Below are 14,415 nucleotides of genomic sequence, written 5' to 3'. Positions count from 1 at the left end.
TGTGTATACATCTTTAGTAATACACTTATATGCATGTGCTTACTTGTGTGAGTAAATCTCAATATTATAACTGATAAACTATACCCATGTAAAAGTAACACATTACTTTAGTTAGTAACTAGTAATAGTAATATACTACTTCTTTGGAAAAGTAATAAGAACTAGTAATATATTACTTTCACTGAAAAGTAACTAGTAATAGCAACCTATTACTTTTATAAGCAACTAGCACAACACTGTCTAAGGTATAGCAATGCACCTTACTAACAACGGTAACAGACATTCAAGCAGATTAAAAAAGATAAAAAAAACTTTAATAACTAACAGAAAACTTTGGTTCTCAATACTCTATGAAAGGCACTAAGCACTGCTACTGTGGTCTAGTTTTTATATTGATTTATGTATTTATCTGAATTTGCTTTCTGGTTTAGAGCACTGATCTCCATGGACCTTTTTAACACCCAGCATGGAGCAGTGCCTGGTGAAGATACTTGCTCAGAGGTACATAGTTAGCCAATGGAGGCTAATCATACCTCTCAACTGTCCAGATTTTCACAGAATGTCCAGATTTTGCCTCATATTTGTGGTCTCTTTTTCATAAAACTGGTTTTCTGTCAAATCAATGAGGGTTGAAATCAGGAAATAATGACATGACAGACATTTGCGTTTCAGACTTCATATCCTTCAGAAAACCTATGCCAATGCAAAACTTTTTTATTCTATCAACTTTCAACATTTGTAAGAGAAATATTTAAAAATTGCCCCTATTTTAGGGCATTTGTGCCCCCATTATTTATGGCTATGTCCAGATTTCCTGCTATAAGGTTGAGAGGTATGAGGCTGAGGGGAGTCAAACCTTGCACCATTAGACCAAGAAAACAGTTTATTAGCAGCTCCTTAATCCTCTAAACCAATTGCCAGACTAGTCCTCTAAGCCAACTGCCATACAAAGTATCAGTAGTCTGGATTTGAACTCACCCATTACCTCTGCTGTTGCTCCCAACTCAATGTATTTACAGCTTGTGACACACAGATAGGTTTCATTAAACATATGACATTTTACAAACCTTATGCAATGGGACAGATTTCTAAAGCATGTGGTACTTGATTAAGGGCAGAGCCCAAGGGGATATAACTCTGCTGCCTTCAAATTCCGTTTGTTGTTAGTAATAACAGTATTATCTTTTTTTTTCAGTACTACTAGCATTTCAGCGCACAGGAACCCTTCTCTGTCTACTTATCCGTCTGTAAGGATAATCAGTACAGCTTATCATCCCAGTAACAGGACACTCACACTTAGGAATATGGATCCATGATCCGTCATATGTCATCCCGTGACACTTTCTGCCAACCTTGAAAGTGCAAGAGGAATGAAGCTTTAATATGACACTAAAAAAGCAAGTCAAGAAGGTGATATGCTCAGTCTACCATTATTTGTTTTGTACCCATGACATCCTATCCCCAGACAAACCATCAAGAGGGCTTTACACTACACACCAAAAACTACAGTCAACATAGTGTTAGGAGACAGTGTTTTTCAACACAGTAAAACCATTTAAACTCTGAAATGCAGGTGGGCTTATTCTCCCTACAAGTAGTACAATCAACACCACATATTTCTGCTGCATGTATAAGTAGATCCCTCCAACAACAGCAACAACAACAGTAATGCCTTTTGGGTAATGGATTTTTTTTACCCAAGTATCCAAAAATTGCAATTTCATAAAATGTCCATGAATAAAAGCGAGTATTTTGTAAGACAACGTACATCAAATCAAGTTTCCTTAATTGTGAACAGAAGGCTGCTTTCAACCTTTTACTCCAAAAACAAGCAGACAAGTCTAATCATATTAAAACTTTGTAACAAAATGTGTAACATTTTCATTATTGCGATAAGGAAGAATGCAAACATAACTTCTCTTCAAAACCATACCACCCCTATAAGCAGAGCAGTGTATCTCTAAGTATTGTGGTATAAAACAAACAATATCCATGAAAGTTTAATTTTGCAAAAGAAACACATAACACCTACATCTTAGATGCCAGCATACAATATCCATGTACCTTCTTAAGATGCTACACTATGGCAAAGAGCAATGGAACGTGGTACTAAAAGGCTAATTAAATTATAATTTCGTCAAATAATTAAAGACTTTAAATCAATCTTCAAGACTATTTCTCTGCACATAAAATTGCAAAACTTATGAATGTAAAACATGCACAATCCACTGGTTTGCAGTGATACATTAGGAATACAATAACATTCTTACTATACTCAATCCTTCAAATTGTCTGCAAAGCTGTTTGTTCACAAACTGTGCCTTACTGAGGAGTACAACATTTCTCTGACCTATAGAAATAACACAACTGCAAGCATTCTTGTATATGTGTGTAAGTGTGTTTCTAATTTTCCTGTGATAGGCTACCATTAATTAAAAATGTGGCCCATTTCCATGTGTACAACTAAGAAGGATAGCCTCTCAAAGGGCAGATATTATGTTCTTTCCCTTTACCAGTATCTCTTTATAGCTTTTGGAATCTAAAACTACAAGGATCATCAGGATGGTTGACCTGAAATCAATATTAAAAAATAAAAACGCAAGTAGGTAAATAAATAATAAATAATCAGTAGTACAACTGAGAATGTTGTCAGTGCAGAAGTGCAACAGGTTCATGCTAGGAAAGGGTATTGCAAGTATGTTGCCATACACAATGAAATGATGACTGCAACACTCTACTTCCCATTAATGAATGATCAAATGTTACTAAGTAAAGCTCCCTAGACTTGAGTAAACCACATCATACTATCACGTTGCTGCATCAAGAAACTCTAGACCAGGCTTAAATGTAGAATATGTGTAAGGCAGACACTAACCTGAGTATGGTTAAAGTACTTGGTGTACCTAAGCAGTTAGATACATATAAACAACACAAGCCACTCTGTTAACAATCGGTGAAGCCAGGCACACCGACTAAGAACATTTTCAACTTAGAAAAGGTTTACACAGCAATTTATGGAGCCTTACAAGACTAAAAATGGCATCTCTGTGACTAAAAAAAGCTGATCAATATCTATCCAAGCATCACTATTCCAGCTAGTTTTCATTGGCCACTTCATAGACACCTTCTGCAAAGTATTTACTTCTTAAGCAGCTCATTTCCCCCCTCATGTGTTGCTCTATTGTCTACTCCTGTTACTGTGACACAAAAAGGAACACTTCATCCCAGAATCACCAAACATGGTTCATAGCACTGAAAGCACACATCTAACTGATAAAAACTGTTTTTTAGGGAGCAGAAAGCAGAAGTGAATTTCATTGATTCTTACCTTGCTCACTACTGTTGTCCCCACTGTGTGACGTGTGCCCACCACTGGAGGGTCCCGGTGTACCTCCTGACCGCGTTGATGCTGCATCATCGTGATCTCTGCTCCAGGATGTCTGCGGGGAGAAATTAAATAGAGCTGAACTGATAATAAAAAATACTACACCAGAACATGTTATTATAATTAAAGTTTTAGATGGAAGGATAACTAGGACATTGTAATAAAACTATCATGTGCCTACAAAGCCCAACAATCATAGCAACAGCCTTGAACTGCTTAAGATATGTGAAATTTTTAGATAATCACATTTATAGCATCTTCAGCAATTACATACATAGAAACTGACCATCAACAAACTCCACAAACTTCACACATAATTCAAAAATCCCAACCTCACCATTGACAAATAAGCCATTCTAAGGAAGATAAAAAATAACTGAAACAAATGAACTGCCTGTTGGCTCTGGAATATTTTTAGAATCAAAACCCTCTGGCACAACAGTCTGCTGATCCGCAGAAGCAAAATGTGACTGCAGTTCTGCAAATACTGCAGTTTATATAGCCCTTAGAACCATAATAGAAGAAAAACATGGAAGAGCTTTTAAAAAGTATTTCACAATAAGAGCTGTGTATATAATGGGCAGTACGTGTCAGCTGTTTGCCGGATGGTATGTGGCAAATGGATACGATATTGGGACAGAAAAGAAAAGAGGAAACAATAGGCTCACATGGACTGTGTACACTTAGCCCCATGCGGAGTCTTCTTGTACTATTCTACAGAAAACAGATGTTGCTTCTTATCACTGCACTCATTTGAGAGTAACATTCAGATTGGAAAAATTGGCTGTAAATTGAATTCTCAGGGAAAACAATCACAGCAGTACCCTTTCTAATATGTCCTTTATCTCCCCAAAAGATTTTAATTAGCTTTTAGAGCAAGCTTTTGTAAAACATCACAGTGACTCCGTGATCATCCTGCACACTGTTCTACATGTATCAGGATGAACTCGCTCAGCCTTCTGCTGTAAGAGCAAATTCTTATTTTGGAGTGATTACTACACTGTTTCTGAGGTAAACAATGTTCAGGCTGACTCCTAGTCACACTTTTTCTAATCTGAATCTGTGGTTTAATTAAAACCACTTATCATGGATGCTGCCAAGCACATACAGCACAAAGCTTATTCTATGTGATTGTTTGAACCAAAAACTGCAGGGCCATATCCCAAGCATAAGTGCATTCCCTTGTAAAACAAGTATTGCTTTAACTGGCATTCTTGCTTATAGCTCATTTTGTTACAGAACAAAATTCATGCTAAAAGATACAGTTTTCTTTTCCTTCTTTGCATCTTACAATAACAGAACTGTAGTTCAAAATGTAGTCAGAAATGAATTTTGATAATATAAACAGTCAAAATATACATAATCAGACACTAAGAAGTTTAAGAAAATAGTTTTTTTTATTCTGAGGCACACATTCCGTACAGCACAAATCCTCTATGAAAATACAAACAGAAGAAATAAATGGCCAATGACTCCATTACCTGCAACCGAGTGAAAGATCATCAAGACTTTTGGGAGGTTATCTGGGGGGGAACATAAGAGTTCCATCAAATCTATTAGTGACATCTGCAGAGAACACTCATTTTGTTTACACCATCCCAAAATATCTTTCAGACTGAAGATATGATTGTCATGAATACAAACTCTGCAGATAATACAGTGAAATATGGAACAAGTGACTCACATCAACAGAAATGTATTTAATATGATTAAGGAGTGTGACCCCCCCATCCCAAAATGCTTTGCTCAGAGCTGAGTTATAACATGTTGTGCAGTCAACTGTCCTTTTACACAACAGCAGCCCTGATATATTCCTTATCCCTTAATGAGGTCTGGAGATTTATTCAGCTCCCATCAGCCCCCTCCCCCACTTTTCCACTGTGCTGGATGTAGATTAATTCAATGCTTAATTGTTTAGTAAATTCAATTTTCCACATTCTATTCTGCATAGCTTTAGCTAAGGTTCTTAAATCTTCAGCAGAGAGCTCTCAGAGCTCAGCATTTGTGATCTGTGCCTACCTTTTTCATCAGCATTTTCCCTCCTCCACCACTTAATTCACCATGAAAAGATTTTCCTTGCTGGAAATTCTGATTCCGCTATGATCTGTGAGGCATTCCGATTCATTGCATTTTCATTGTGTTTGGTCTTAGATGCTGAGCTTCTCTTTTCTCACAGCTATCGCCGCATTATACAGTCAGTCATGCAAGAAATGTTGGATTTCTCTTCAGTTTATAAAAAAATGTGCAGCTTTGATGCATCCTATAATTTCTTTTAATCACTGCCCTCTAAGTACTCTATTTTTATTAAGCTGATCTTTTTTATGTGGAGGAAAGATCTGACATGTTCATGTTTTATGCTGTGACTGATACCTAGAATTTTTTGTACGTATTCAGAGTCACACTTCTTCTCTCTTATTTTATTAGAGCACTCTGTGTGTGTGTATGTGTGTGTGTGTGTGTGTGTGTGTGTGTGTGTGTGTGTGTGTGTGTGTGTGTGTGTGTGTGTGTGTGTGTGTACATGCATACATACCCAAAATCTCTGTATTTATTTGTTGGGCATAAATATTACTCGCTGCAAGAGGAAGTCTAAAAACAGAAAAAGAGAGCAGAAGATCTAATTCATTTTTGCAACTTTTCAAGGCCATGATTAAAAGACAGGGCACTGATAAACTATATTTGTGTGGTATTGAAAATATTTTTGTTTTGTTTTTCTCGTTAAAAGACTGGACAGGTGAGCTTTTCAATAAGCATAACATATTGCTTATAGGCAAAGGTAACTTATTTGGTTGCTTGCAGTTCCCAAAGATTGGTGGGGTTACTTAAAGGGAAAGCCAAGAGAATAACTTCATGACCTCACTATTTACAGTGGCAAGCACACACAATATAAAAATCTATATCATATCTAAGTTCATATATATGTGTATGTGTGTATACATACATAGAAATATAGGAATATATAGCTATATAGGTAGATATATACACAGAAATGATTTTGAATTTTTGAGCACTATTGTTTGTTGCCTGCTGCAAATGAAAATGTTGACAAAAGGTAGCAGTTGTGATGAAAATTTTGACAGATGTCTCTTCTGCTCTAATTTTATTACATTAAAATGTTATACAATATGATTTCCCCTTTGGATTTTGTCTTTAGCACAGTGATAGTTATATTCCATGCACTGACTTCTTCTTCTGGCTTTTCCCGGTTAGGGGTCGCCACAGTGGATCATCTGTCTGCTCATGACTGGCAGTGGAGTTTTACAGTGTCGAGTTGCCAACCCATCGCCCAACCTTCCACAGAAGGCACACACACACACCTAGGGCCAATTTAGAGTGTGCAATCCACCTACTGCATGTCTTTGGGAGGAAACCAGAGCACCTGGAGGAAACCCACGTGACCACAGGGAGGACATGCAGACTCCACACAGAAGGCACCCCAGCCAAGAATCAAACCGGAGAACCTCTTGCTTTCAGGTGGCAATGCTAACCGCTGCACCACAGTGGCCACTCATATTCCATGCACTAACTAATGAACATAAAATAAAATACACAGAAAACAGCATGACAACTCTTAAATTACAACACTTTTTGGATGTTCTGTGACAACAAGTGTACAATCCAGGGCCATATCAAATTTTTTTAAGAAAACTTTCTATCTTTTCCGACACAAATTACTGGAATTGCATTTTCATGGACCCATGAAACATGTGAGCAGATGCCACAGAGCACAGATGTGCATACTGCAGGCTCAAACTGCATAACCAAACTATGATTGCAAAACTGACAGCTAGCTGTTCATAACAGTAAAGCTACATGCAAAGCAAGTGCACTAGTCTGGATTTGGACAACAGTTACAATAAGATGAGCAGCTGTTCCTTGTCATGTTTCTCACTCACTCTCTCTCTCTCTTTTCCTATACTGCAAACTCACCTAGAAACAGAACATTATTTTTCAAAGAAAACCAGTCTTACTTTAACAAAAGGAAAAAAATTGCTGTCCAAGACCAAGAAGGAGCAGGTGCCCAATTGAAAGCAATGTCTCCTTAGCCTGAACAAGCAAATAAGACCACTAGTGAAATCCTCCAAAGCAAACTTCAAGTCCAAATTGGCCACATCTACTAGAGACAGTCATAAGGCCTTCTTCACATATGTCCGCAACCTCAAAAGAAGCACCCAGATCTGTTCAGAGCTGGTGGTCAAGGACACCACATATACAAATGCTGTAGATATAGCAAACTTGCTGGCTGACAGATTCAATGAAAACTTTACCCATCTGTCCCTCCATCAGTAAATCAGGACATCCCAATGGGGGGGCCCCTTCCCCTTATATCTAGGGAACAGATTATCACTACTCCCTCAAAGGCACAAAATACAGCCTCCATGGGACCTAATTACATCCTAGGCTGCATCCTACATGAACTCAGGCAGGAACTTACAGCACCATTTAAGCACCCTATTCAACCAAAGCCTGAGTACTGGCTTCATTCCAGCTGAGTGGAGGTCAGCCACTGTCATCCCTTTACACAAAGGTGGACCATCCACCAATCTGGGAAATTACAGACCCATCAGCCTAACTAGCCTGATCTGCAAGGCCATGGAACGGATTATCATGGACCTCATTAACAAGAACATTGGTGACCTCCAAACACTTGATCCCACACAGTTTGGCTTCATCAAGGGGAGGTCATATCTGCTAAATTTGGTTGACTTCTTTGAAATAGTCTCCAAAGTCATGAATGAAGGGAAGAGTGTGCACTCCACCTACCTTGACGTGGCCAAAGCCTTCAACACTACTCTCCACTTGGCAATAATAGATAAACTCTCTCAACTAGGCATCAATCCATATGTTACCAGATGGGTAGCAAACTGGCTCACTGATAGAACCCACATAGTCAAAATAAGGGAAGCCACCTCAAGCAGTAGACCCGTAACAAGTGGCATACCCCAGGGTTCGGTCTTGGGGCCTCTGTTATTTGGGATATACTTTTCTGAGGTGCAGCCCAAAACCAGTGGGCTATGGCTGACCAAGTTTGCAGATGACTGCAAGCTGAGTGTTGTCATCAATTCCCCTAGTGATGTGGACATCTTCCAGGAGGGTCTCACTCAGACAAATGACTGGTGCCAGAGACATGGCCTCAACCTGAATACCAAAAAATGCATCATCATCCCCTTTGGTGAGAGTGACGATCCCACAAATTATCACATTAATAACAATGTCCTAATCACTCAATCAGTCATTAGGGATCTGGGTACCCAGGTTGATAGCAACATGACTTATGACCACCATGTTGCTTCCGTGGTACAGAAAGCCTTGCACATGGCCCACCTCATAAGTAAGAGTATCTCATCCAGGGACAAGGAGGTCATAACATCCCTGTATTCTTCCCTTATTAGGCCCATTATTGAGTACAACGCACCTTTCGGCACATACCTCGCAAAGCACATACAGCAGCTGGAGAGACCACAGAGGTTCCTCACCAGCAGAATCCAGGGCGTCAAACATCTACTATACACAGATAGACTAAAAGCCCTATCCCTCTACTCAGTTTCATACAGACTCCTCAGAGGTGACCTTTATCTGTCATACAAGGCAATCATAGACCCCCACCTTGATGGGACTGTTGCATACCTGCAAGTCTAGCTCCACACGAGTAACCTGCACGCATGGCTTCAACCAGGTCTGTGACATCAACAGGACTTATTGATGGGACAGATTTGTGTCCCAGAGACTCCCTCATCTATGGAATAGACTCCCTCTCCACATCAAGCAGAGTACCACTTTACCCTTTTTTAAGCGCAACCTGGATAACTAGATGGGAAACAGAAAATATACCCCTGGGATTCCACCCATGTCCATGCTGGACAGTGGCATTGGGTGCTGATTTGTCTAAACATGGGCTAAACTCTTGGCTAGGCTTATAAGGGCCTCAGGGCCAATAGCCTAGTAACCTCCTATGATCCTATGACTACTCCATACCCAGGACTTGAACCGTGCAGTTAACTGTAATGGTGCAAACTGACATACATAGAAAACTTTGGTTTGGCTACTAGTCCATGCCTTTATTTTACTGAAAAATATTCAATCAGGCACCATCTCTTTGGTGTGGCTGTCAGGTAAGAAGCAGCCTAAGAAGGATTCTTTTTGAGTTGGCATTCAGGGTGTGGTTTTTAACCTTAAGTCATTCCTAGCTGCACACAAATAGCTTTCATTTTAGTTGAACTGCATCTTTTCAGGTGCGTGGTGAAGGAACTATGTTTAGGGTTACACCTTTGTGCCTCACCCTTCCAGCTTTGCTCATCATATGTGAAATGCAAAGGTCTTGTTTTCTAAACTTATTCCGAATGAAGTATAGAAATAGTATCCTTCAAGTGAATCTAAACATTTTAATGCTCTCTGGAAATTTTTTTTTAGTTTCACAGTCTGATCTTTGATAGCAAAACTCATATAATTGTCCAACTATAAATTTTCTAAACCATGTCTTCTCTAAGTGAAACTCATAGTACCTACAAGCTGAAAAGGGAAGACCTGCTTATCTTATATGTTCATAGGTTCATGGGTGTTTACGAGGCTAACGACCACAAGGGCCTTTTTAAGCCTAGCCATGCATCCCAAATCTCTGACAAGTTCTGATACCCTTGATAAGTGTATGCATGGGCCTGGGAGATGAACCATTTACAGGTTATCTCTGTCCATTTCAGACAAAGGTGCCAAACCAGGGATGAATTTCCGGTTTCCCAGCCAATTGTCCAAGTTGCACTTGAATTGGGTTAGGAAGGGACTCTGCTTCACATGGATGGGGAGACTGTTCCACAAATCCACAAATGGGGTAGTCTCTGGGATACATACCTATCTCTCCAGCAGGTCCTATTTATATCACAGTCAAAGTTTATGTCATTAGAATGGTAATTCTGGTGCTGTTTGTTATGTGGATATGTAGGGAGTTCATCAGAGTGGATGGAGTCTGACAATGCCCTGCATGCCAGGCATAGATCTCCCCTCAAAAGCCAGTAGGGAACAGAATACAGAGATAGGGCCTTGAGGCGGTCTGCATAGGACATATTACTTACACCCTGTATTCATTTAGTGAGGAACTTCTGTGGACGTTCCATTTGTTGGATATGCCTAGTTAGGTACCTACCAAAGTGGGCATTGTACTCAATGATAGATCTGATGAATGCCAAATACAGTGGAACAATGAATTCCTTGGACTTAGATGCCATACTTTTGTTTATAAGTTGAGCAACACAGAATGATTTCCTCACCACTGTAGACATGTGTTGATCAAAGGCTAGATTACTATCTATGTTGTTCCCTAAGTCCCTGACTACTGGGTCATCTCTGAGGGGTGTGCTATCAATATGATAGTTACCAGGGATGGATGACTTCCCAAAGCATACTAGTATGCATTTCTTGGCATTTAGTTTTAGTGCATGGCTCTGACACCAGTTGTTTGTATGTACCAGCCCCTCCTGGAGAACATATGTGACAGTGTGAGATTCAATGATAGCTCCTAATTTGCAATCATCTGCAAATTTAGTCAGCCAGATACCACTGACATTGGCCTTGCCTTCTGAGAAGTAAATGCCAAAAAGGAGCAGTCCAAGGACTGATCACCAAGGGCCTCTTTGTAGAGGTGGACTCCCCAATTCTAACTTCCTGGGTCCTGTCTGTGAGCCAGTTTGCTACCCACCAGGTGACATATGGGTTTGTACATAACCTCTTGAGTTAGTAGATCTGGCAGGATATTCAGGTATACCCACATAAGCTGAAAGAGTGAAACAGTCTCTCTCTCTAGCATATGCTAGTACTTTTTCCAGTATATTGGGTCTGCTATGTCTCTATTCCTCACCATGTATGCAAACTAACTCAGCTGATTTTTTTTCTATCTCAAAGAAAGCCACCACAGTAATAACTCTGTCCCATTTTGGAGTTCCTCTCTCTAGCGTATTGACTGTGGTCAGCAACCTCACAAAGGGGCATAACTTAATTGTACGGAAAGGTTGCAACATTGTGTCACCCATTAACAGGTCACACAAGAAGCAGTTTAACCCTATCTTCTTTCTATCTATCTATCTATCTATCTATCTATCTATCTATCTATCTATCTATCTATCTATCTATCTATCTATCTATCATTCTATCTATCTCAGATAATCTGTCTGTCTATCTTTAATAGAATAAAAAAACTACATTCCATAAGGAACACAACTATACATTTAAGAATTTTGTAAAGCCTATATTTCACTATCGAATGCCCATGATGTTTGCGAACTCTAGTCCTTTATGCTACAATAAATGTAAGTTAATAGCTGATATGTAATTACTGGAGAAAATGCAAGTGTATCACAAATGGTTGGAAAGTACATCTCACTCTACAGCCAAAAACATGTACTACAACTCCCATTCATAGCAGGGTATTATTAATACATTTGCAGGACCTCATGCTTACTAAGGAGGTGAGGATGTCGACACATTTGATTACAGTATCAATCAGAATTATAGCAATTGATAAACAAAACCCCATTCTCTGAGTTTTGAGTTTCCTGTTCTTAAGTGGCTGGCTTATATATGTGAATGATAGCACTGAACTTATTCAACATGAAGGAGAGTGGTAGGATAGGGCAGATATGAATCAACATAGATAGATAGATTATCAGAGATACATAGATAGAATGATAGATATATAGATAGATAGAGAGAAATAGAGATAGAAGACAGATAGACAGCAAGATAGATAGACTGATAGATTTTTTTTTTAAATAAAAAAGGAACATTATAGCCAACCTGATGGTACAGAAGCATGGTGTCCATTTGCTTCACATGTGACCCAATTTTGAGAAAAGGCTTGGATCACTGGAAGGGTCAGACAGCAGATGGTAACATGAAGTAGCCAGCAAGTATGCAGCTCTCCTATTCCAGAGGAAGGGTTAGGGTTAAACTCTTGCTTATGACCTCTGGGGGAGACCAGGAGCCTCTCAGGCAGATTACCTAACAAGGGGTGGCACAAGGTTATGACCTCATTGTTCAACCTGCTTCCTTAACCCAAATACTCAGACTAGCCACACATGTGAAAGTTCTCAATGCCACATTCAGGAACTCCACATAGGATCCCTTACTCCATAACCATTACAGATGAGTACCACAAGGTCAGTTTTCGAGAATTTGGGGGAGCCAACCAGCAAAGGGTCACATTAAGGGTAGCCTTTTCTGGAGAAATTAGGAGATTCAGGATTGTGTGAATGTGGTGACTGAGGACTGGCTAAGCAGGGCCAGATTGAGGCAAAGTAATGGATAAAGTTACAAGTAAAGAAAAAAAGGAATGCTGCTCATCTTAAACGTAATCCCTGGAAGGCATAACTACCAACCAGGATTTTATTTATTTATTTATAGGGTCAGCTCTCCATGTTGTCCAGTTCATAAGTCCGTAGGTGTTTACTAGGCTAATGACCACAAAGGGCAAGGGCCTTTTTAAGCCTAGCCATGCATCACACGGATGGTATTCACAGATAATGCACTGTACATGTAAGCAAGGTTGCATTTCTCCCCTATTATGTGATTCATTGTCGTGTGCATTCTCAGTAGTGGTACATGTAATTAAAAGACAATTTGCACAACTGTGAATTTCTCAGCTGAGCTGTTTGAAGAACTGCCCAGCTGAGCATTCTACCTCTATTTGTGTACTCCAAAGCATAATAACTGATGTGAGTTTAATGGTTTACTATTGCATGATCAATGCTTGGAAAGTCAAAACGCACCCTTTTGATTAATTCAAAAAAAGAATTACAATCACATAAATCACTGAACTCCCAAAAATCCCTACTGGTCCACACAGGAACAAATGTTACCATGGGTCCTGAAATAAGTGCGTGTGTGTGTGTGTGTGTGTGTGTGTGTGTGTGTGTGTGTGTGTGTGTGTGTGTGTGTGTGTGTGCATGTGTGTGTGTGTTGAGGAGGGGATCTGGGATTTCAGTATTTTAAGTTTTTGAGTTTCAGAGTTTTGCGGTTTCGTACTTGCTATGGTGACTTTCATAGGTGCAAGCATTCTTCTTGTAATTGTAACCCAAACTTAATCTATCATTTAATATACCATAATTTCTGAAATATTTTCTGTCAGCTTTCAGTTCATGCTCATTTTTTAGTTACAAAAAGTAGATGTTCGGGGTAATGCATTTAAATGTGTTCTTTAAGTTTTTTCTTTAATTACCTAAAATAATATTAGAAGATATTCAAATCCAAACTTCATGTACAGAGCTTCTATTGTTTTACATTATGCTACTCTCTACTATGCTACTGTTGCAATGCTTTAACTTGAATAAAAGTATCTTTCATCATTTTTTTGTTCCTCTTCTGCTTCATTCTTTCCAGCTTACCCCAGTGCCCCTGTCCATTAACTGTTAGTCCAGTTTCTCCTACAGCCCCTGCACTATTTGTTTTCTAAGGAAGGGGCAAGTGTGGAACCCAGATGTGTCCTGGAAGATCATACCATTGATTGCTTCCACCTGTGGATTTTTTTCATTTACAGCCTACGCCTTCACCTCCCTCTCTCTCTACCCTGTCTTTGCCTATGCATCCGAGGCTACACCCTTCTATGGGCCATGTCTCCACCACAGGGAATGTCTAGACAAATACCCTTCCCCTGGGATGGATATTACCCATCCTTCCCTGACAACACCTCAGATAACCAAGCCACTGCTTGAACCCACGTGTCCTGGGCCACAGTTACAGCTTTATTCTCTATGCCATGGAGCTGGCTCTAAACGTATCTTTCGTCCTTACCCAGTCCTAAAACACAGCAGAGAAATATGAAGCCATGTTAAAATATTGCTCAATACCTGGGCTTGCTTATACACATTGAGATTTACCTAAGCATTTGAACTTGAAGAATCTTGAGAGACCTTCTTCCTCCAAAGGTAAATGATTTTAATGACTTCAAAACAGCTTATGACTGTTGATCAGGGGCATGACAGCATGCCGATGGTAGTTTAGGCAAATGCGAATTGACCAAAAATGAATCAGCAATTAATCACAATTAC

The 14,415-nt window shown here is 39.4% G+C and overlaps 1 protein-coding gene across 7 annotated transcripts in view; it reads right to left on the bottom strand.

The window, feature by feature from the left end:
* Window positions 1-14,415, bottom strand: part of MEIS1 (Meis homeobox 1) — a 575,725-nt gene that overhangs the window by 429,829 nt on the left and 131,481 nt on the right. For all 7 annotated transcript variants that reach the window (XM_044055841.1, XM_044055794.1, XM_044055816.1 and 4 more), the window contains exon 7: window positions 3,329-3,440. In XM_044055841.1, coding sequence (XP_043911776.1) covers window positions 3,329-3,440 — 112 coding nt within the window. The remainder of the gene's footprint in view (window positions 1-3,328; window positions 3,441-14,415) is intronic.

The sequence above is a fragment of the Protopterus annectens genome, chromosome 1.part2 (genome assembly GCF_019279795.1).
Source record: "Protopterus annectens isolate FY-2018-M chromosome 1.part2, PAN1.0, whole genome shotgun sequence".
NCBI lineage: Eukaryota > Metazoa > Chordata > Ceratodontiformes > Protopteridae > Protopterus > Protopterus annectens.
The sequence above is the reverse complement of the archived record's forward strand: the minus strand, read 5'-3'. Positions and strand labels throughout refer to the sequence as shown.